This window comes from Lingula anatina, chromosome 5 (assembly GCF_051362555.1).
Source record: "Lingula anatina isolate TDL-2025a chromosome 5, LinAna3.0, whole genome shotgun sequence".
NCBI classification, from domain to species: Eukaryota; Metazoa; Brachiopoda; class Lingulata; order Lingulida; family Lingulidae; genus Lingula; species Lingula anatina.
Genome location: NC_141771.1, coordinates 13125859 through 13148432, shown reverse-complemented (window position 1 = coordinate 13148432; position 22574 = coordinate 13125859). Strand labels below are relative to the sequence as shown.

General features: G+C 35.7%; 2 protein-coding genes across 3 annotated transcripts; one reads left to right on the top strand and one right to left on the bottom strand.

Moving 5' to 3' along the window:
- Positions 1-309: 309 nt before the first annotated feature.
- On the bottom strand, positions 310-15562 carry LOC106164294 (uncharacterized). Of its 2 annotated transcripts, none has more exons than XM_013542169.2 (17): positions 15367-15562; positions 14933-15012; positions 14048-14102; positions 13382-13491; positions 12723-12826; positions 9756-9849; positions 9466-9570; positions 8529-9082; positions 7994-8146; positions 6997-7052; positions 6428-6551; positions 6099-6190; positions 5340-5626; positions 4885-5008; positions 4139-4289; positions 3558-3804; positions 310-2914 (listed from the first exon to the last, which is right to left on the bottom strand). In XM_013542169.2, exons 1-17 carry the CDS (start codon positions 15473-15475, stop codon positions 2759-2761), a joined length of 2601 nt encoding a protein of 866 aa, XP_013397623.1. In that variant the 5' UTR covers positions 15476-15562; the 3' UTR covers positions 310-2758. The 2 variants fall into 2 exon arrangements, with proteins under 2 accessions (XP_013397623.1, XP_086869124.1); XM_087012998.1 differs by having other exon boundaries at positions 310-2842.
- Positions 15563-15748: 186 nt separating this feature from the next.
- On the top strand, positions 15749-22307 carry LOC106164297 (dnaJ homolog subfamily C member 1). The gene is made up of 10 exons (XM_013542179.3): positions 15749-15938; positions 16543-16644; positions 17238-17284; positions 17476-17647; positions 18027-18178; positions 18611-18750; positions 19262-19404; positions 20259-20436; positions 20774-21153; positions 21487-22307. The coding sequence occupies exons 1-10, from the start codon at positions 15780-15782 to the stop codon at positions 21553-21555; spliced, it is 1542 nt and encodes a 513-aa protein (XP_013397633.1). The 5' UTR covers positions 15749-15779; the 3' UTR covers positions 21556-22307.
- The last annotated feature ends 267 nt before the right edge of the window (positions 22308-22574 follow it).

Sequence of the window (22574 nt, the reverse complement as noted above, 5' to 3'; positions counted from 1 at the left end):
TGGAACGAGTTGAGATTATAGGTGACCTAAATCAAAGAGATGGGTACAGGGGCCCTTACCGTCTAGGAGGAGAAGCGGTAACGGTAGCCGTCCGGCGGAGCCGGCGGAGCCGGCGGAACGATCCGGACGGGACTAAAACCATGTGTACCGCCAGCGCTAACGCTGGTGGTACAATGAATTATGTGAAAGGTACGAAGAAAAAAATTATATCAGGCAAAGTCGGAGAAAAAAGCCAGTCGAAGGTGCAACTGAGAACATCAGGCACATCCAAGACGTGGCACAATAATAAGAGGAAACAAAAACGACGGATACTCTGAAAAGCATGCTTTAATATAAATTCAGGAATAACTAGAATACAATTATACAATAATTAACAAATTATTCAATAATAAACACTTGTACTACATTACCGTGCCCCAGAGTGAGCGCCTGAATACAAAACCACGTGGAATCCATGTAATAATTATGTACACATATTTTAAAATCTAACATTAAAATATACAGCAACTAAATACAACGACTGGCAATTCATATATACACCTACCAATAATCCAACCATTTTAGTGCATTATTAAAAAGCTATCGTGTTCCGCTCTTCTAAAATTGTTAGAGAATTCACCAGTGCAACGTCCTCCTCGTACACGGAAGTCTTTTTGTGGCTTAGTTTAGGATCAATTCTACACATTTCATGAAATAGATCTTTATGCGAAAAACCACCATTCATTAAAAAAGGGAGGCTGTGGCAAACTAATTAAACTGAATAGACACACACAAAAATTTTTCTGTAAATAAAAGGCCATTAACGTTCACCAACTGCCGTCCCATTAAAAATACCATACATTGTTTACTATCGGCCTGTACCCATTACAAAAATCCAAATAATAAATATACATAACTGCTTTCATCATAATGCCTTGACACAAAAATGGCAAAAAGTTAGTTGATTGAAGATTTTACTTCTTACTTTACGTCATCATCATCAACAATAACAATAATAAGAATAATATTATTGATTTACTTAACAATTCACATGCCACTATTAACACTGAATAAATGTATCGTTTGCCACATTCTGTATAATGTTGATAACTAAATAACACAAGTGACTATCAACATCAGTAATGTATAATTATATTATAACTGCTCCACCACGAGCTAATGTTGGAGAAAAGGAGAAACGAAAATCTCGTTCTTGAAACCACGCCCACAGATTCAACGTCAGCGAGGCCAAGAAATTCCCTTTCTGAAACCATCGTTTCGCATCTAATATAATCAGAACAGCAAACTAACAGATCTGCGTATCAAATATGCCCCCCCCCCCTTTGAATGTTTGTTGCGTCATCCCCATAATCTATTCAGTATCTGATCGTGTATTAAGCGGCAAGCTCTTTAGTGGGTCGCCAAATTTGATCCGCGGACCTGTTAGTCTGCTGTTCGGAAAGCGCTCTAAATATCATAACTTCCTCTCGGTTTCGCATCTCCAGATGGCTCGACCGCGTGTAAAGCTTAGGCATGGTGCTATTAGTACTGCTGATTACATATATATCCCTATGTGACAAAAATATATATGTTGATACACGTTTTCATTTTTTTACAGTACCCGTAGTTTTTATCCAAACTTGCTGTGAAAAATGTGGCAAAAATGACTCCTGTCAAAAGTTCAAAGCTGGATTTAACATTTACAAATATTGTCAGCAATAATGGTATATTTTTGTATAAAAAAGCAGCTAGTTACATATGCAACATTTGCTTTCCTCAACCCTTATTTCCATCAAAGAGAGAAAAAATTGGTTACATTTTATTATTCATGATAACTCCTGTAGTTTCTTCTTGCAGCGTTAGTAATTGTGGAACAATGAACTTTGGCCGTGTGCTTCGTAAATAAATAAATAAATAAATAAATAAATAAAAAATAAATAAATTCCTGCTTCACTAGAATCTTTCTTATCCTAACTGATCATCCTTTGATGAAGTTTTAACACAAAGATACCCAGACTCATCTTTTACTCCTCTCCAAAGACAACTCTTATTTTACTTGGCATAAGCCAAATTGAATGGTTATACAAATTCACTACAAATTTGCTTTGTCATCAAATGCATTTGTAGCAGGAAAAAATAATTAATAGCCTCCCCCCTCAAAAAAAAAAAAAAAAAAAAAAAAAAAAAAAATTAATACTAGCACAGGCCAATATGAATGAAATTTGGAAGACTAAACAATAAAATACCACAGATCAATCACTATGAAAAAAATAAACATGATACTTCTGCCGCTTAGACTTGGCCAGAAATTCCAGGTATTAAACATTCACAACAACTGTTTGTATATAACTTTTTTTCACTAAAATTATGAAACTTATAATAAAAATAAGTTTTAGTGAGCTTGTAGAAAATAAATGTAAAGAATAATTATAGTAATTAAAAGTTGACCCTAAAGTAAATTAGGAATATTTTGATATAATTCTGGTAAAAATAGAGAACCACATTCTATCATAATGATCCTGTTAGTGTTACAATATAACAATTCCCAATTTAACTGAATTTCTTTTCTGAATAATTATAATAATATAAGAAATAGTGTCATCTTAACACCAGTACCCAAGTTAAAAACTTAAACAAAAAACGCTTGAGAAATCATACCTTTGAACTCTTTAATAAACTGACTCAAACAGAATCAAATTGTAACTTTGTTCCAATGGAAAAAAGAACAGTACCAATAAAATGATATATCCTATACCCAACATTCAGAGCTCTGCAATTACTACGCATTCTTTGGCTGTGGCTCTTGCTTGGATACCGTTATTTTTCCGCCTCCTAGAATTGGAGTTGACGCTGGCCGACTGGTCTGTAACATAGAGGGCGTAGGAATGAAAGCGCCTGGGTGAGGAATGGGATAAAGTAACTGGTGGTTCAGTTCCTGAAATATGATGAATGCTTCTCAATAGTAAACATTTTCTTAAAACACTTAATAAATAAATAAATAAATAAATAAATAAATAAATAAATAAACAAATAAATACAAAAGGGTGCTTGTAACACTGGTATCACAAATGGCAACAAAGAAAAAATAATAATTTATTATAAATAAATAATAAAGTAGATAAAATCAGTTCAGTTCTGTCAATCACAACTAACACAACTGAAGCAAGTGACCATTTTGCCTCAGATGTCAAGATGAGAACATTGTCTTGCAATGGAGATCACCCACGAAAACCCACGATTCAGTCTTCATACTTAATTCCAAATCAACGTTTCCCAGGGTTTAAAGGAGAGTGAAATTAAAAAAAAAAAAAAAAAACGGCTACTGCACAACAGTACAAACTCACCATGATTTGTATCAATCTTGCATTTCTTTCTATTTCAACATTCCCAGTAAAAAAGGTTCACCCATTAGGTTCATATGGATTCAGCACATTTTTTCCTCCCATATGGTATGATGCCACACAGTGCTGAATCCCTGCCCTTTAGGCCACCTCAGTTGATCCCCACTGAATGGAAAAGCCAACCCAAGAAAAACAAAGCACAATCCATCAAGGAACAATAAACGCAATCAGACTCACCAGTGAGTGTGCCTGCAGCGACCTCTGCTGCTGTAACAAGTCCAGATAGTACTGCTGGGATGTCATGCCAGCTAGCTGAGTGGTACTCAGAGTTCCAGTGGATCTTGCAGTATCCAGGAAACCTCCTGGTATCACACTTCCACCCCCTGTTGTTATGGCAGCACCTGGGTTTGCACTCTTTGCCGTAGATATCGGCATGGAAACTGTTGCCATAGATGCAGTTGGCATGGACACGGTTGCTGTCGGTCTGTACAAAATGGGGCAAAATAACATGTCCTGCTTTAACATTTAAAATTTTTGTTGGCTTGCTTTAAGTTTTTATTATTATTTTATATAGTGTTCAAAGAGGTTCTATCATGATTACTCTAAATTAACAGTTTTCTAAAAAAAAAGTGATAATAATTATAATTTATACAATATATAAATAATACTTATAAATAAAATAAATCTAAAAAAAAAAAGCAAATAAAATACTGAGAGAGAACGAGGGAGATGTAATGTATACCACTGGTCCTAGTACTATTCAACCCGGAACAGTATTCCATCTTAAAATTATTTTCCCTCAGGACTAGCTTACTGACCTATATTCTACCGTCCCAGACGGTGCCGTTACTGGTGCTGCTATGGAGGTGGCTGCTGGTACAGACGATGATAAAGATGATGCTGCTGCTGCATACGGACTCCCCCTCTCTGGAGCAGGGGTGGTTCTGGGGCTCTTGCTATTACCTGAACCTACATAGAGAAATCACCATCTCATGACGTGAACCAAAATGAAGTCATTTACCATCATAATTTTCCCTTTTTTTTCAATTTTGCCAATAACTATAAATCACACACTGTCAGATAAAAATGAACAGACCTTTTTTTTCATCAAGTCATCATTTAGAGAAAAAGACAGAAAATATGGCATGGGGTTCAGGGGCAAAATAGTCCAATGGTATTTTTGGCTCCCAAAAAGTTGGAAATTGGCTGAAAGTTGAAAACATCTCCTCACTGATTTATTCATTTTTTGTTACATGGCTTACAAGTAATCAAATTTCAAGACAGAAAAAGAGTTGGGCTAAGATAAGGTTCAGACCTTTCCCCACAAACCCGTCCAGCTGTCACTTGGACAATCTTTTCTTGGGGTTTAAACCCAAGGGCAGATGAAAGCAGTCGTCTGGGTGTTCCGGTAGACAGTCAAAATTTTTTCAAATTTAAGTTGACAAGCATCTAATTTTTTTCTTGTTGGAAGACTGTCAAAAATGGTAGACGAATCAACAAAAATAATTTGAAAGACTGTCAGAAAATATTTCTGAATCTGTCTCTGTTTAAACTATCCACCCACCTGCTGGACTATAAGACTGACCAGTGTGACCGCCATGGACTGAATTGAGGGGCGTGGTGTTGTTGGACCTCCCTGGACTCCTGGACAAAGACTGACCATGGTTGGAGTGACCTGTATCAGAGTTCTGAAGAAAAGAATCATAGAATGTTCTTACTGTTACCCTAGAAAACATCTAACAACATACACTTATCATTCAGTTTTTGTTTAATTTGTTTTGATAATTTTGGTACTGGGATAAGATTTTCAATTTAAGCTATAAAATATCACTGATGTTGACTTAATATAATAATAAGATAAAAATAAGAGAAAGACAAATTTAACATCTTCCCACTCCAATCTTCATTTAATGTGGTGAATATTTATTAACTGACTAACCCCAAAACTATTCTAACAAGTCTAAAATGATGGTTAGTTATAATGTAGTATTTTTCACAGTGCTATGTACAAACCCTTACCTGCAGTGTCAAGGAACCAGTCTCTCCAGCGGTTGGTATCACATTATTCACCCGTGGACTCCGAGACGCTTGTGGGCTGACGCTCTCACCAACCCCATGTCCAGCTTGCTGACCTGGTTGACCAGTGGCACTGTTAGCATTGGGCGTGTTTGGGAGTGACAGAGAGAGGGACAGACGAGCGTTGATCGCCAGAAGATGATCGCGTCGACTGGCCAGGCTACGGATGTGGTTTTCCAGGCGCATGTTTTCCTGGCGGAGCTGGTTCAGGCAGCTTAAGAGCGAGGCAACTGGAAGGTTAAGAACAGGGGGATGTGTTAGTTGTGTCTCAACCAGGGAGTGGGGAAACTTTTGGAGGAACCCATCTAACACATTGATTACTGTATGACACACAACGACATCATGTACATTTACCATAAATTGGACTAACAACTAAAGCATGTGTCCGTTTAAATGTGAAAATTTCATTGTTAAAAATTAAAACTAATAATAATAATAACAATTATAAGCTAAATCATTTTTGAAACTAAAATGCAGACAAAACTTATCTTACAATATCTATGGAGAAATTATGCTACACTTGCATAAAGCATGTTCCCAACACTGCTATACAAAAGGATTACAGCAAAATAAAAAGGAACTTACATAAAGTTTAACGAGTATACTTCACTGTTATATCAAACTAATTTTACACCTCTTAAAATGAAAATTATTCTCATCAAATGTCTGAAAGCAGGCATTTGCATGTGACATAGTACTTACTATCAAAATGCTGTCCTTGGTCAATGAGAAATGTGGAGCCCTGCTCCCACTGCCGCTCTAGCAGCTCCTCCATAGTTTTAGGAAAACTGGAACTATAGATTCCGAACATTAAACATCATTTGTGATGTTGCTGTAATAATTTTTCACAGTGGGATGCAAACAGGTAAAACTATTTTCAAAAACACCAACAATATCTAAACATTTCATACAAAATCCTGCAATCTTATCAGGAATTAATACAGACAATTGTGGTTAAAAACTCAAAAGGAGACAACTTCTCATAAATTGCCTTTGCCTAATAACTTTTGTTCTGTCCATAGAGTGCTTACTTTGGACTGTGCTCAGATCCTCTTGGAGAGCTGCTGGAACTCTTCGGTTTAGGAGGCGAGATATAAGGACCACCATTTAAAACAATCTCAGAGGTAGGATGGCTGATAAAACCTCCCACAGTCCCTGCAATAAAAAGACAAGTGCAATAGAGAATATCAAGTTTGTATTACTATTTAAATCCTTCTCACAGCCTTTTTAAATCCAATTTGTTGCTTGATGATGAATTCTAAGAAAGAAATTCAATAGTCAACAGTGATATCTTTATTTTTTCTCTTGTTATATCCTGTGTACCTACAGTCACTAAATTAGTTCTTGTCATGACAGTTGACCTGTAGGTCACATAAAAACTGCCTTAGATAGGAATAAAATAATATCTGTAAAAAAATAATAAATATGCACATACACCACCAAAGTTATACTGTTAATGATCTTTGGTCACCATTAATTACAAACTTTCCAAACTCCTGAAAAATTACTTTATAGCAATGGACTTGCAATAGAGTTTCAGTATTCATGTGATAGACTCAAAGGTTTCTGAGTAAAAACGGTAAGGGTACTGGTAACTGACCTGAGGACTGTAAAGAGTCTGGACTCAAAAGACCACCAGAAGACCCAGTCTGCTTGCTGTAAGGATACAAAATCAAGTTAACACATTTTCTAAACTTTAAGATAATTGACTGAATGTCCAAAAATCTGTTATGCAAGTGCATAAATTTTTATACCACTAGCTGCCATGACAGAAATATTGTTTAACAACTGTCCAATGATTCCAACAGGCTTAAGACAAAAGGTACAATTTAATAAATCAATAAATAATATAAATAAGCATTAAGCAACCGAAAAAAGTACATATAATACTTTATAAACTTTTATACATCAGTAATCAGACCTACATTAGAATATGCATGTCAGGTGTGGCACCCAGGTCTTACACAACAACAAATTGATAAAATTGACTTCCAGATTAGAGCATGTAAGATTATATTCCCAGAGCTGTCCTACGATGGGGCACTTGAAACATGTAAACTTATCACTCTTGCTTGTAGAAGAGATGAACTATCGAAAACATTATTGCATAACATGTACTAGTACTCTGAAGGACACAAAATCCATCATTTGCTACCAGAGATAAATGAAAGTTCCTACACTTTGCGCCAGGTTTATAAGTACACTGTGCCAAAATTGAGGACTGTATGATCATCAAAAACTTTTATCCCATGGGCTTTATCAAATTTTAAGAACTGAGTTTTTTATGAATTTTTAATGTGTATCGAATCATTTTAACACTTACAAGTATATTTTAAGATTGTGCATCTCACACGACTATTTGCTTTTATTGTAAAATCCAACTTTTTAAAGTTGCAAATAAATACATATTATTATTATAAAGTCAACCTTTTCAACACCTCAATTCTAATAATGCCAACCTTGCATTCCAAGCACATTACACAACAAATCCTCGTTTCAAAAGAGCAGCAAAGGCAAAATCTTTTATGCCAAATCAACATATGCTGCCACCTATTGGTTTCAAATGGATTATGGATTAACATTTCATTTTCTATCACCTGTTATTTTTCCCCTTCCGTCCTTGTTTCTTCCCTGCAGCCAGCATCTCCTTGACAGTCTTAGTTTTAGGCTGCTGCTGTAGGGGTAACTGGGAATCTGGATGCTGCTTTGATTTCTTGTTCTTTTTCTTTTCCTTCTCTTCTCCTTCCCCCCTGATTAAAGAAAAAAGTTGAAATGAATGAATGAATGACTATATCAATAAATAAGTGATAAATGTGCCCAATTCAAGAAATATACCTTTCAGAATTACAGACGTTATCCAAGATATCATGAACAAATATTGTAATATTCAAAACAAGGTTTAATGAAGAAAAGCATTTTCATATTTTAGCAAACCTTTTAATCTGAAAGAGTCACAATATTTCTGGAGGCTACTTCAGTGCATCTGCCTAACCCTTTGTTCTGGATGGATGGGGGGGGGGGGGGGGGGGGGTAGCCTTCAGTAAAACAGTTTAGAATTCAGAGTTTTAATTTAATTATAAGAACTTTATATTACTACTCAGCCAGATGATTTTCCACCAGACAAGAAGTTACCTGCTTCTCTTTCCAGATAATACAATGTGTGGGGAAACAGTAGCGGTGGGTGACACTACTGTTGCCGTGACAACAGTTGGAGGTCCTGTATCCACGGTTACATTCAGTGGGGCCACAGTGTTTGCTGATGCTGCTGTTGGCGTAACTACAGTCAACGATGCTGTTGTCGTCACTGATGCAGAAGTCACAGAATTGTTTGCCGTCTTCACTTTACTTTGCACAAAACATTCAAACTGCTTATTAAATTCTGACTGAAAACTGGGAGACCCCACAGTGGAATTCTGGGTCACTGATGAAGCAGACGACACCTTGCTCTGCTCAGAGTTGCCATGGTTACTAGCCTCAGAATCAGAAAAATTTGAATTGGATGTGTTTTTTATGTTTTCCACTTTCATTCTATCAACTGTAACATTGTCTGCTGATGACGGTATTGCTGTTGTTGTAGGAACTACAGAGGTTTCGGTAAAATTGGCAGTCGTAAATTTGGTTGCTGCTAAAGATGTAATTGTGGAAGAAGATGAAGTGTGGGTCTGTTTGGACTTGCTGTCCTTGTTCTGAAAAAGAAATGCATCGTTTAATGCAGCTTCTAGAACAAGGATTCTTTGTCACTCCACTTTGAAATGCAAATTATTTAACTAGATTCTTCTTTCGTTTATACAATGGCCACAAATTAAAAAAAAAATCATGTATCTTTCAGCTTCATACAAGCTATACTGTCTAGCAAAAATGTTCACACTGGTAAAAGGATAGCATTTTTATCAAAATGCATCTTTGCTCTAAAATATAAAATAATGTTTGTATGGTACCCTATACAACCATGCAAACAAGTACTAGGCAGAAAAAAATGCCAACCACACAGAAGTAAAGTACCACACATTACTCAGACAAACAAAAAAAGACATGCAGATATTTAATATTATATAGCTCGTCTACTAACCCTTTGTTTCCCAGCATCCGTCTTCTCTGGTGTGACATCTGGCGTCACACTAGCTCCTCTGATTGGACGATATGGTGGGATCACTTTCACATGACTGTCCTTGTTCTGCAATGCATAAAACAGTCCATTTACAAGCAAAATTGTAATGCAAAAACAGACACGCGAATTTTAAAGGAGTTGTCCATTATACAGAATTACCTATATTTATACATCATAAAGTTTTAATAAGTGTGGAATAACAATACCCTTTGTACAAATGCAGGTATAAATTTACCACAATGCCCCCTTACCAGTTTCTTGTAGTGATAAGCACAATATCCACAATATTTGACATTATCGTTGTAGTTGCCTGCTTCTTCACACAGCAAGCCTTGAGACTGGGCACTGAGAATGAGAACAACACAGCATTAACCAAGGCAAAAATAAAATAAACTAGAGGATCAGAGAGGCGATACCGCCTCCGAATATTGTACCACCAGCTGGAGCAAGCGCATTCATATAGACCCCCACATATACAAAATAAGGAACATAGCCACCAGTCTTGTGCTTGACAAGCTGTAAAAATGCAATCAACAAGAATTTTCAAAATATGCAAAAAATATATATATATTACTAAAAATGGTACAATCAAAGTTAAGTTCATCGCAAGGTAGGTCAAAGGTCAATTCCAAGGTCACAGTAAATTGCCAGTATATGACTTCCTATTCAACTTCAATAGTAACTATGGGCCTATCTCTGCCAGGTTTGGAGTTAAAAGAGAAAGATATTAGCAGAGTTCAGTTCATGATAATAAGTAGGTCAAAGGTCAATTTCAAGGTCACACTTAGATTGCCAGTATATGACTTCCTATTCACGTTCAATAGTAACTATGAACCTATCTCTGCCAGTTTTGGAGATAAAGGGGAAGCAAACTATGCAAAGTTCAGTTCATGGTGAAAAGTAGGTCAAAGGTCAATTTTAAGGTCACATTTAGATTGCCAGTATATGACTTCCTATTCAACTTCAATAGTAACTATGGACCTATCTCTGCCAGTTTTGGAGATAAAAGGGAAGCAAAATTTTCAAAGTTCAGTTCATGGTGAAAAGTAGGTCAAAGGTCAATTTTAAGGTCACATTTAGATTGCCAGTATATGACTTCCTATTCAAGTTCAATAGAAACTATGGACCTATCTCTGCCAGTTTTGGAGATAAAAGGAAGCAAAATTTGCAAAGTTCAGTTCATGGTGAAAAGTAGGTCAAAGGTCAATTTTAAGGTCACATTTAGATTGCCAGTATATGACTTCCTATTCAAGTTCAATAGTAACTATGGACCTATCTCTGCCAGTTTTGGAGATAAAAGGGAAGCAAAATTTGCAAAGTTCAGTTCATGGTGAAAAGTAGGTCAAAGGTCAATTTTAAGGTCACATTTAGATTGCCAGTATATGACTTCCTATTCAACTTCAATAGTAACTATGGACATATCTCTGCCAGTTTTGGAGATAAAAGGGAAGCAAAATTTGCAAAGTTCAGTTCATGGTGAAAAGTAGGTCAAAGGTCAATTTTAAGGTCACATTTAGATTGCCAGTATATGACTTCCTATTCAAGTTCAATAGAAACTATGGACCTATCTCTGCCAGTTTTGGAGATAAAAAGGAAGCAAAATTTGCAAAGTTCAGTTCATGGTGAAAAGTAGGTCAAAGGTCAATTTTAAGGTCACATTTAGATTGCCAGTGTATGACTTCCTATTCAAGTTCAATAGAAACTATGGACCTATCTCTGCCAGTTTTGGAGATATAAGGGACTAAATGTTATAATTTTGGAGTTACCATAATGTGCCATAAATTTCCTACAAAAAAATTAATTAAAATAAAGAAAAGGTCATTTTGGTCAAAATTCTTGAAATGGGAGGTGCTCTGAAGTTCCAGATGTTCAAATTTGATGAAATAATGTAATTTTTGACCACAAGTTGTCTGCTTTGCCAAGCCTTATGTTTTATTTTTCCGGAGTTCAAAATTTATTATCCATTACCGTACTGCACATTTTGCTTTCACCACCAATATGTACTTTTTGATACAGCGTAACTCGAAAACCGTATGGAATACAAAAAAACGGAGACCACCACCAGTGTTGGGCTTTACATGCTCTACAAAATGCAAAAAAGAATGGGTGTCTAGCATTAACGGTTCCCGAATTAGAGACAGTTTTCAGTTTCGATATCTTATGGCCGCTACTCCCGTGAAAATGCACCGATTGACCCCAAATTCACGGAGATGAAAGATGACCTGAAGGGTAACACTTTCCATTAATATTATTAGTTAAGTCTGTGTGGTGTCTGAATAAGACCGCAAATAATTTTTTTTTCGGCAAAAATTTTGTTTTTTTGAAAATTTTGGCCCGTTTGACCTTAAAATAAAGGTCAAAGGTCAAATCCAAGGGCATATTTGAAATCTAGACATATGACTTTTGGAAAGCTGTCTGTAGAAATTTTTCCCATAATTCCTTCTGTAGGGGAGATAATTAGCATTTAATTTTGCCATTTTTGGACAAGGGTGCATTGCAATGAGTGCCACACCTAGACCCCAATACCGACAAAGCCCAAATTTTACGTGGAACGAGTTGAGATTATAGGTGACCTAAATCCAAGAGATGGGTATGGAGGCCCTTACCGTCTAGGAGGAGAAGCGGTAACGGTGACTTGGCGGCGGAGCCGCAGGAGCCGCAGGAGCCGGCGGAGCCGCAGGAGCCGGCGGAACATACGGGTCGGGACTAAAACCATGTGTACCGCCAGCGCCTACGCTGGTGGTACAATAAATAAAATAATTATAATAAATAACACATACAACAAGTGACAAGCAGAGCTTAAAGAGACCTCCTAACTAGTGAGGCTTTCATGCGGTTGATAAAGGACATCTTTTTGCAGCTTGCACCTCCATAGTGTGTGTGTGTGTGTGGGGAGCCGCAGGAGCCGCAGGAGCCGGCGGAACATACGGGTCGGGACTAAAACCATGTGTACCGCCAGCGCCTACGCTGGTGGTACAATAAATAAAATAATTATAATAAATAACACATACAACAAGTGACAAGCAGAGCTTAAAGAGACCTCCTAACTAGTGAGGCTTTCATGCGGTTGATAAAGGACATCTTTTTGCAGCTTGCACCTCCATAGTGTGTGTGTGTGTGTGTGTGTGTGTGTGTAAGCACCTGGTTGGGGGGGGTCAAAGGGGCATACTTAGAGGGTACCCCTCATCCCCTGGTTTCTGTGGCTATCAATCACTTACCAGGTGACATGGAAGTACATCTTACAGCCAGCCTTATTACACTGCATGCAGCCTCCAACACTGCCTTTAGAAGCCTGGTTCTGCTCCTCACAGATGTAACATGTCTAAATATATTAGAGAATCTCATTTCAACTTTAGCATTCAAATAGAAAATATTATATAACTTTTGCTTTAGTCAGTGATTTAAGCCATCCATCAGAGGCAACAGACTCGTGGATTTGTGGAGTTTTTATCTCCCTCCCCCCCTTTTTTTTTTGGTAAACAGTCAGAAATTGTGTCAAACACTTTCAGCCTACTTGTTCTTCTAGCAAAAGTCGTCTAAAAATCTTCTGTCATTCCAAAGTATAAACCACTGCCAGTCATTATAATGTAATACAAATTAACAAAATGTTACCCATATGCCCTCCAGTCTTACTTCTTTCCCTCTTTTTCACTTTCAGACTGGTAAATCTCTTATAGATATATATATATATATGTAGACTCCCCCTCCCTCCCCATCCAGTCTCTATTTCTCTAACCCTGGTATATCCCTCATTGATATATAAGTAGAATCCGTCTCCCCCCCTCTCTCTCTCTCTCTCTTATCCAGGCATATCTCTAACAGACATATAAGTAGAACCCTCCTCCCTCCCATCTCTCTCTCTCTCTCTCTCTCTTACCCTGGTGTATCTCTCATGAGGGACAAACTTCAGTATTATTGGCTCCATAGTGGTCACATTTCCAAAACGTACTTCAGGAATATATAGAGCGCATACAACATGGGCCCAACCTGAAATATATTATGACAAAATTTTAAAAATCTTTGCTAAAATATCTTGTTATTCTTTATTTTATTATCATTATTATTATTATTATTATTTTTGTTTTGTTTTGTAAGGGAACTTCAGAGGTTTAACAATAAGACTGTTTGCTCAATAAACTTACTACAAAACTGAATATATCAGAAGCTTGTCATAGGCATAAAATGTATTACTCTTATGTCACAGAGTTTCTTTTTTATTGAAATAAAGAAAATTATTTGTTCATCTTTTAGTATTATAGTTAATTCTCATAAAACACAATTACTGAATTACTGACTAGGACACTATTTGTTTATCTATTATTATTATTATTGATTCTTATAAAGTACAAACAATGCGTACATATATTTCTCAATAATTTTTCGATTCCCAAGTTAATTAATGAAATAGGTAACAATTTAAAGCAAGTTATCTTTTTATTTGTTTATCAATATTATTTTTCATTTTCATTTTGCATTCTCTCCTGTGCCTGGTGGAAAACAGGTGGAAAAGTGCTTTTCAAAAATGTACTTGTCTTTCACTCACCATTATTGTCAGTTCTTTTCAATGCACCTTCTCTCTGAGGACACAGCTCACAGCGCTGAAACAGAAATCAAAAGTGACACTGAAACCCGATTGACATTGGTGAAGCAGCCCTATCTGTAGAATTCCTGCACAACACTGTATAGTGCTGCCCTCTGTGGGTGAAATAAGGTCACATGGATCAATACTGACAGATGTGTAATGTTATCTGGGGTGAAGAGTGCCATTAACATACAATAAAACCAAAAGGACAAGATTTATCACTGAATATATATTAGTGTGTCCCTGCGAACCTCTTGTATAGACTATGGGTTTGAATGAACTGGCTTAAAAAGCACCCCCTCCCCCTTTCCCAGCTGAGAGATCTAGATTTCCAATGGTTTTCTAAATGTTGAATTTGTGCTGTTGTGCAATAACTTGATATTTCACAACACTACATAGAAAATAACAACAAAATGTGGATAAATTTTCAGCTTTTATTTGTTGCACAGTAGATTTGCTAGTCGGTTAGTAATTGTGGCCCCTCTTCCCCAATGTTACAAAATTACACTTGATATTACAATTTAAGCTGTCTGGGCTGATTTCCATTCAGCCTTAATTTCATGGCAGAGCAAGTGAAACTCAAGATAGCAGAAAAATGATTCTTTACTCAAAGAATCTAACACATCTGCCCAAATAAATGTATGACGTGAAACCCTGGGTGAAATTGCAAGTTAAAAATACCTGATTTTCTTTCTTGCTACATAACTGTGCAAAACAACTTATTTGGCATCTACTACTATGGCATTTCTTAGCTGCCAGTGATGCATGTGCAATTCCCTTCTAAGATTGTGTGTGTGTGTGTGTGGGGGGGGGGGGGGGGGGATTTTGTTAAAATAAAGGACTTACCACTTTTGCTGCCCTTTCTTGCGATTCACATTTTCGACAAAACCATGGTCCAGTGGGAACATGTACGATACCATAACATGCTGGGTAAAAAAAAAAAACAAAAGAGCATACAAACACCTGAGAATATAGACTGTTTATATGCAAATTCACTGACTCTACGCATTGTACACAATCAAAACAAGTGACCACGTTTTTCCTTTCATTCATTCAGTTTCTTTAAACTATCCTTGATCTCCAAGATCATCGATCATTTCGTCTCTTTGGCCAAATAACATATACATCACAAATACTTTTTTTATTTATTTTGCTGAATAACAATAGCCCAGGTAAGATAAAACTAAGTAAACTTCTTGATTTGGCAGAGGAACATGTGCGTAACGCCGTAAGCGCCGACAAACAGGAAAATGGGACAATTTAAACCGATCGAAAACTACCTTGATGAACGGCTACATTGCACCCATGACCGTCGCAATAAACCAGGGGATTGTCTGCCCATCCGTGCTCGTCTGAACAAACACAGCAACCACCAACCATCTCCTTCATGTTGGTCAAATTCCAGCTATAATCACATCCCGCCTCTCACAAACAAAATCTCCTCTGTGCATTTTCAGGTCACTGCACATGCGCATTGAGAAAACAAACCACTGCGCACCGTAAAGTTGAAACATCAACGTAATTTTTTACTTATCAAAAAACAAGTAGAGTAGCTATTCACAGATAAATTTCCAAAATATCAAACAATAGTATGCAAAATAACAACATAGGGACACTGTAGTAATATGCATTTCATACAGATATATATTTCGTTTAAATTAGATTAAGACAAAATATCACGCGGAAATACATTATGGCCGGCAGAACCCACGTCAAACGCTACATCTGTGTTATTTTCTTGGTTTTACTCTGTTTGTCATATGTTATTGCTTGGGACAATGAAGATTTAGAGGTTTTTGACGCAGTTGAAGAAGTGAATGAAAATTTCTATGAACTCCTTGGTGTAGACCAGGTACAGTATGATCTAATGTGTTAGATGTGTCAAACTAAAAGACAAAAAGTACATGTAAAACGCTAAATTCCTATAACTAAATTAGTTAAAGATGTATTTGACGTTCTGGCCAGTGCATGTATGATTAGAATATCAACATTATTATATTATCACGTTTTTAATTGAGAGGATCTTACAATTTTCGAATGTTTTCTGCTTCTATAGATTTCGAAAACAAATATACTAGTAGTTTGCTTAAACATACAGTATCACTGGTAGTTTGTTAAACACAATTATTATTTAATATTTGCTGTCAAAATTACAACGGGCGTTGAAGGGTTTATACAAAATATCATTTCCTTGGTATCATTGTGTTAAATTGTTGAGTGTGATCAGTTGTGAAAAGGCTGAGTAGCATGAAATTCATGTTTACAATTTCTAATATACCGTACGTTTGTACCAGCTGTGCTAACTAACGTAAGGAAGCAAACGGTCCAGAGGGTGTAAAATCTGTGATTTTGTGACAGACTGTGCTTTTTTTTTTGCACATTATACAGATCTATGTAAACACTTTTTCCACACAATGAATACATTTTTTTTTATCTTTCATTCACTGATTTTTTAGACTGCTACAGCAGGTGACATAAGAAGAGCTTACAGAAGGTTATCCCTTACTCTCCATCCTGATAGGAATAAAGAAGATGATGCTGAGATCAAGTTTAGACAGGTAATTTAAAGTAGTGTGTGGTTTTCATAGTGACTGGCACATCAGGCCTATAGTCAACAGGATTCCATCTTCCCTTTTTGCCAGTAAAAAAGGTATTTTTGGGTTAAAAAATGATCTAGGTGCACAATGATTTCATGGTAAAATATAAACGTTTTCAGCTCCCCTTCTCTCCCTCCTTATTTCAGCTATATACATTTAGTGTGGATTGCAGTGGGATTTTATTTTACTTGAACTTGCCTAAAAAATGTAATTGTTATGGTTATACTTTCTTTATGTTATGTTATGGCGTTTATTATTATAATTTAACAAAATAAGTTTGTAATATTCAAAAACAATTTTCTAGAAATAATTTCAATAATTAATGTTAATTCAGAGATGCTTCATGCTATAACTTTATTTCTGTGACTAATTAAATCATAAAAGGTAAATCTTGAAATATGTAAAGGAATGAGTAAAAAGTTTGGAAATGTGAAGTAGTTGTAACCAAGCATGGGTTCTTGAACTTTTGAAGTGTTGGAAAACGAGTCACTGATATTTTTATCATACTATGGGTTCCTCATTTATTAATTTATTTATTCATTTTCAAATTCCAGCTGGTTTCTGTTTACGAAATCCTTAAAGATGAGGAGAAAAGAAAGAAGTAAGTCGAAACATTAAGTACATACAGATTTTAAATAAAAACTAGTAGAGAAATATCAGCTTAGAAAGTTTTTTTTGATGATTTGTATAAATTTACCACAATCAGGTTAAGCTCATGAAAAATGACACCAATCAGTTTTATTTATTTATTTATTTATTTATTTATTTATTTATTTATTTATTTATTTATAGGTATGATGAAGTTCTGGTTAATGGACTACCAGATTGGAGGATGCCAGTTTATTACTACAGGAAAGTCCGTAAGATGGGACTGGCTGAAATGACTGTCCTTCTTCTGGTTATTTTCACCATCGGTCAGTTCTTAGTCTCCTGGGCTGTGTACCTGGAGAAGAAATTTGAAGTGGTTAGTATGAGAAGTTATATTCTGTCCAATAAGGTTTGATAGGAGAAGTGTTTGGATTGGCATGCAGAAAAAAAAAAAAGCAGACGAAAATTTAAAAAAAAAAACATTTTCATTTATACTGTCTAAATGCCCTTCTTATATCTGGGAATAGTCATCGTAAATCTATGTAACAATGACTACTAAATGATATTTTTATCAAACAGAGTAAAGTAAAAGTAACGTATTATTAATCAGATGACATCATTGTTGTATGACAAGAATGTCGCAACTTGTGTATATTGACTTTTGCTTTCTGTCAATTTATTTTAATTGTATATGAAACTATGATGCTCAATCTCTGCTACATTTAATGAATTGTATATTGAAATGACTATTCAAGGAAGAAGTTTTGACATCAAGATTCAAGAAAGAAAAGAGAGGCAAAAAGGCCAGATTAAAAGCTGAAAGTGAGCTTGATGCTGTGGATCAAATGATACAAGAGGAGCTGGAGTCTATACCCAGACCCAAACTGCAGGATTTATTTATATTAAGGTATTACTAATGCATATTATAATAGTATAGTATATGTCTTGAACTGATAAATCGATAATAATAATAATGGAAATAATGATTAATATATTTGATACTTGATGAGATTGGAAATTCATGACATGTTATAACCCACCAACAACAACACCAAGGTCTCATTCATTGTGACTTTTATCAGTTTTTATCAACTGAAAAAACCACCCTTTATGCTGAAATGATCCAGTTCGATTCAAAATAAGATCTACTCGGGTTTTATGCAATTTCTCAAGTTGCATCAAGTAAAGGGGTGAATGATCCACCTCCCTATCCAGAAACAGAACCCTCCCTTTTAAACTGCTGGCCACAGCCCTTTTAACAGGCCCTGCTTCTGCTTTTCATTGACTGCCATGTGGTGACAGTTGAGATAATGCTGCAGAATGCTTTGCATATGTTTAGGTTTCCAGTGGTGTGTGTCAAAACAGTTATTGCCAGTCCCCAGCTGGTTTGTCTTATCAAGGAGAAGTGGGAAGAGCGCCAGGCCATGGAGAGGGCAAAGGAGAAAGAGAGAGAAGAGGAGGAGGAAATGAAAGCTGCGGGTACGGTAGTTACTTTCATTTTTCAATGGGCAAAAACTATCAAACTTTCAGATAGGTTATTTTATAATCACAAAAATTAGATTTCTATATGGCAATTGTGGTGCTTATGCTGCATAGGATAGCACTAAAGAGTAGCCTGATTTTTAATTTTGTTGCTACCACTCAAAAGGAATTTTCTAATTTTAAGATATTATGACTAAACAGTATCAGTGAAATTCACAGTTAAAAAAGATCAAATAATTACGCTTTCCCCTACCAGGCAAAAAGAAAGATAATAGACTGAAAGAAAAAAAGAAAGAAAGAAGGAATAAATAAGTTAATTAAGGATTGGTGGAACAAGTAATTGTGTTTTAACCTTGAACAAATAAATCAATAAAGAAATAGAAAATGAAATAAAGATTGGGTTAGGTCTTGTGAAAAGTACCAAAAGGTCTAATTTCCTATATAACGATGCTTGACTTACTGCATTCAACATGATTGAATTTTAAAAACTGCCTTTATATTTATGTAGAACCAACAAGAAAACCAAAGAAGCGCCAAAAGATAGAACTGCCAGAGTACACGGCTCCCGAGACTGACACTGTTCCTGTTGTATATGGTGTGAATAGCACTGGAGAAGACAAAACAGAAGAGAAGAAGAATTCTAATTTAAAGGTATTCTAAGTACTGTATTAGGCTGGGTATTTTATTTTTATTTTTTTTTTTTTTTCATTTTTTTGTATAGACTAAATGATTGTGTTTTTCAACCTAGCAGCTGTAAAATTTTGTGGCTTCATCAATTTGAAAGAGCTCTGATTGCATTACTCACTTTTTGTTGTGATGTAATGTTATGAGATCAAGGTCCTTTAATGAAGGGTTGGAATGCCACGTTTCATAGATAGAACGCATGGAGCATGTTTAGGCTTTTTAAAAAACAATTTACATTTCACCATCATTACAGACGAAACAATAAAAAACCTACCTCACAGACCACAGTGCTAGGATTTAAAAAAAAACCTACGTGACTTCAATATCTGATGTAACTTGAGGGGGATCTTTATGAAATGTTACCATATCCCTTTCTTCCAGTCAATCAGAAGTATCTGTAGTTATTTTTTCTTCAACCTAGAGGAGTATCAAACATTGTATAGGTCTTCAAGTACTGCCCCTACAGTACAAATCCAAACATTTTTCTCAGCCTATGGACCTTCTCCATGGGTGAAAGTTTTCAAGATTATGCCTGATTTCGGGATTTTCAGTCTCGCAATATAACTACATCGAGTCAGTTGTATCACCATTATTTTTTAATTTACCAAATAAGTCTTACTTCTAAAAGGAAAGTTAAATGAGATAATTTGTAATTATATGGTTATTATGCACAGTTGTAGCTTAGTGTTTTGTGTTGTAGCCTACTGTCACATTCTTACATATCTATGTTTGTATTACATATATTTAAGCCATTTTGGCACATAAGATTCATTAAATTTTCTCTATAATGACAGTTATTTTTATTATTTCTCTCTCCATAGACTGGTGAGTGGACAGCAGATGACCTGTCCATTCTGGCCAAAGCTGTGTCCAAGTTCCCCAGCGGGACACAGGAGAGGTGGGAGAAAATAGCCGAGTTTGTTGGACGTTCCACTCCTGATGTAATCAGCAAGGCTAAACAGCTTAATACTCAGTCTTTGGCAGGGTCTGCCTTAGTAGGTGAGGTTTCATTTTATATTTCTTTATGTTTTCATAAATCTGTAATTTCTATTTTGGCATAATTTTTTTTGGTTGATTTAAAAGAAAATATTTTAATTGACTTTTGGCATTTTTGTTTACTATATTTTAAAATCCATTTTTGAAAGAAAGAAAATACATAGTCAAACTTGATTAATCTAATTATTTTCTAAACTAGGACAAAGAAATGTTTGCTTGATATAGCTTTTCATGCTAGGGTAAAAAAAATCACTGCTAATATGATGCATTAAGTTTGCTGTAATTGTTATTGATTTGATTGGAAATAAAACTGATAGATTCTTTCATTTTTGCCCACCAGATGACAGCAGTGTCATAGGGAGCAGAAAGCATGCAGTCATCAGTGACACAACCATTAGCAGACGGCAGGAAGCAGACGACGGTGTGTCAGCTGAAACAAACAAAGTGCGACGCAGAAATAAACAAACAAAATCTTCAGAAAGGACGTTGCTTATTTCTGAAGTTGAACCCAGTCAAAAAACTAAAAATGAAACCGAGAAGGAAAATTTAAAATCTGATCAAAATGTTCCCACCCAAGCGGGTGATGGGAGCCAAAAGGAATCAGTTCAGTTTTGGAGCCAGACACAGCAGAAAGTGTTGGAGTGGGCACTGGCGCAGTATCCTAGAGGAACAGCAGAGAGATGGGAGAAAATAGCCGAGCATGTGCCAGATAAAGATAAGGTATGTATGGCATTTTGAGATTTCAGTTGCTTTTTTTTCCAATGCTTGTACAAGTTTATGATCCTTTGAATGGTACATAGTTATGTGCTTATTTATTTATTTATTTATTTATTATTGTCTCAGAGTCATTTTGATGTTGTTGTTGTTGTTTTTAAATTTTATTCTAGTAAGAAAATGATGGTTATGAAAAATAGTGCTTTATCATGTTCTTTGAGTGAATTGCTGCTGTAACAGTAACATTTAGTTCCATAATATTTAGTCATTTTCAAAAATCTATATAGTGAATTCAATCACACACTATCACAGATTCATTTAATTTTCTTTACTTTTCAGGATGACTGTGTTGCCAGAGTCAAATACATCAGTGACATGATAAAAAAGAAAAAACAAGCTGCCAGCTGACAACAAAGAGAGCAGCCCAGTACATATAAAGGACTCAGTCAGATTACTTACTATATTGTTTAGATCTGAGATAACATATGTCATGAAATGATGAGAAGATACAATACTGTGTAGAAAACCACTAAATCTTACATTTCATAGGTGCTTTGTTTCAAGTCTAAAATAACTTAGAGAGAGTTTACCTGGTAGTGTTACTGCCAGTCGATGACTATTGCATGAATATTATCTGCATATTGTTTTATCCTGGTCACACTTGTTGAAATCCATTATTATTTATTTGTGTTTTTATTTATTATTTTTAATTTTTTTTAATGGATATGTTCACAAACCACACCGATACATTGTCTTTTACATTCAATTATAAGTCGGGTGTCTTGTAAAATTTCACCCGCTGGTGAACAAAGACGAAGTCAAATTATACCATTTAAATTATACCATAGAAAAAGACTAAAAAAATGAACAACAGTGATATATTGCTGCTGGTGACATCTATAGGTCATTTGCCACGCCTCGTCCGTTTTTCGCAAGATATTCACGTAGGCGACGACTGTAGACGACGGTGCTTTCAGATTGTTTTATATGTTGTCAAAAGTTCTTAATTCAACTTTCAGTGCAATGAGACTTCCAAAAAGATCAAACTCATAGTTTTATTGAATGCTGGTCATCGTGAAGTATTGTAAGAACGGTGCATGTAAGCAATAAAGATGGAGATTTTAAACTTACTAGAAAATAAAATTTTAATAGGATATCGACACATTTCTTGTTTTGATTATAATCTACAGAAACCCACCACCACCTTCGCTGTGACGCTGTGTATTCACTCGGCACTTTTTTAATATTAAATTTATTGCGCTCATTGATGCCGATAAAAACCTGTCGCTTTTTTAATTGTTGCCTAAATGCATGAACGTTCTATTAGTTTTAAATAGCACAATGTATAATATATTTGTGCGAAGCAAAACGTGTGCATTTATCATTTAGTATGTCCTCGCCCCAGTCCACCGAACATTAACAAGAGA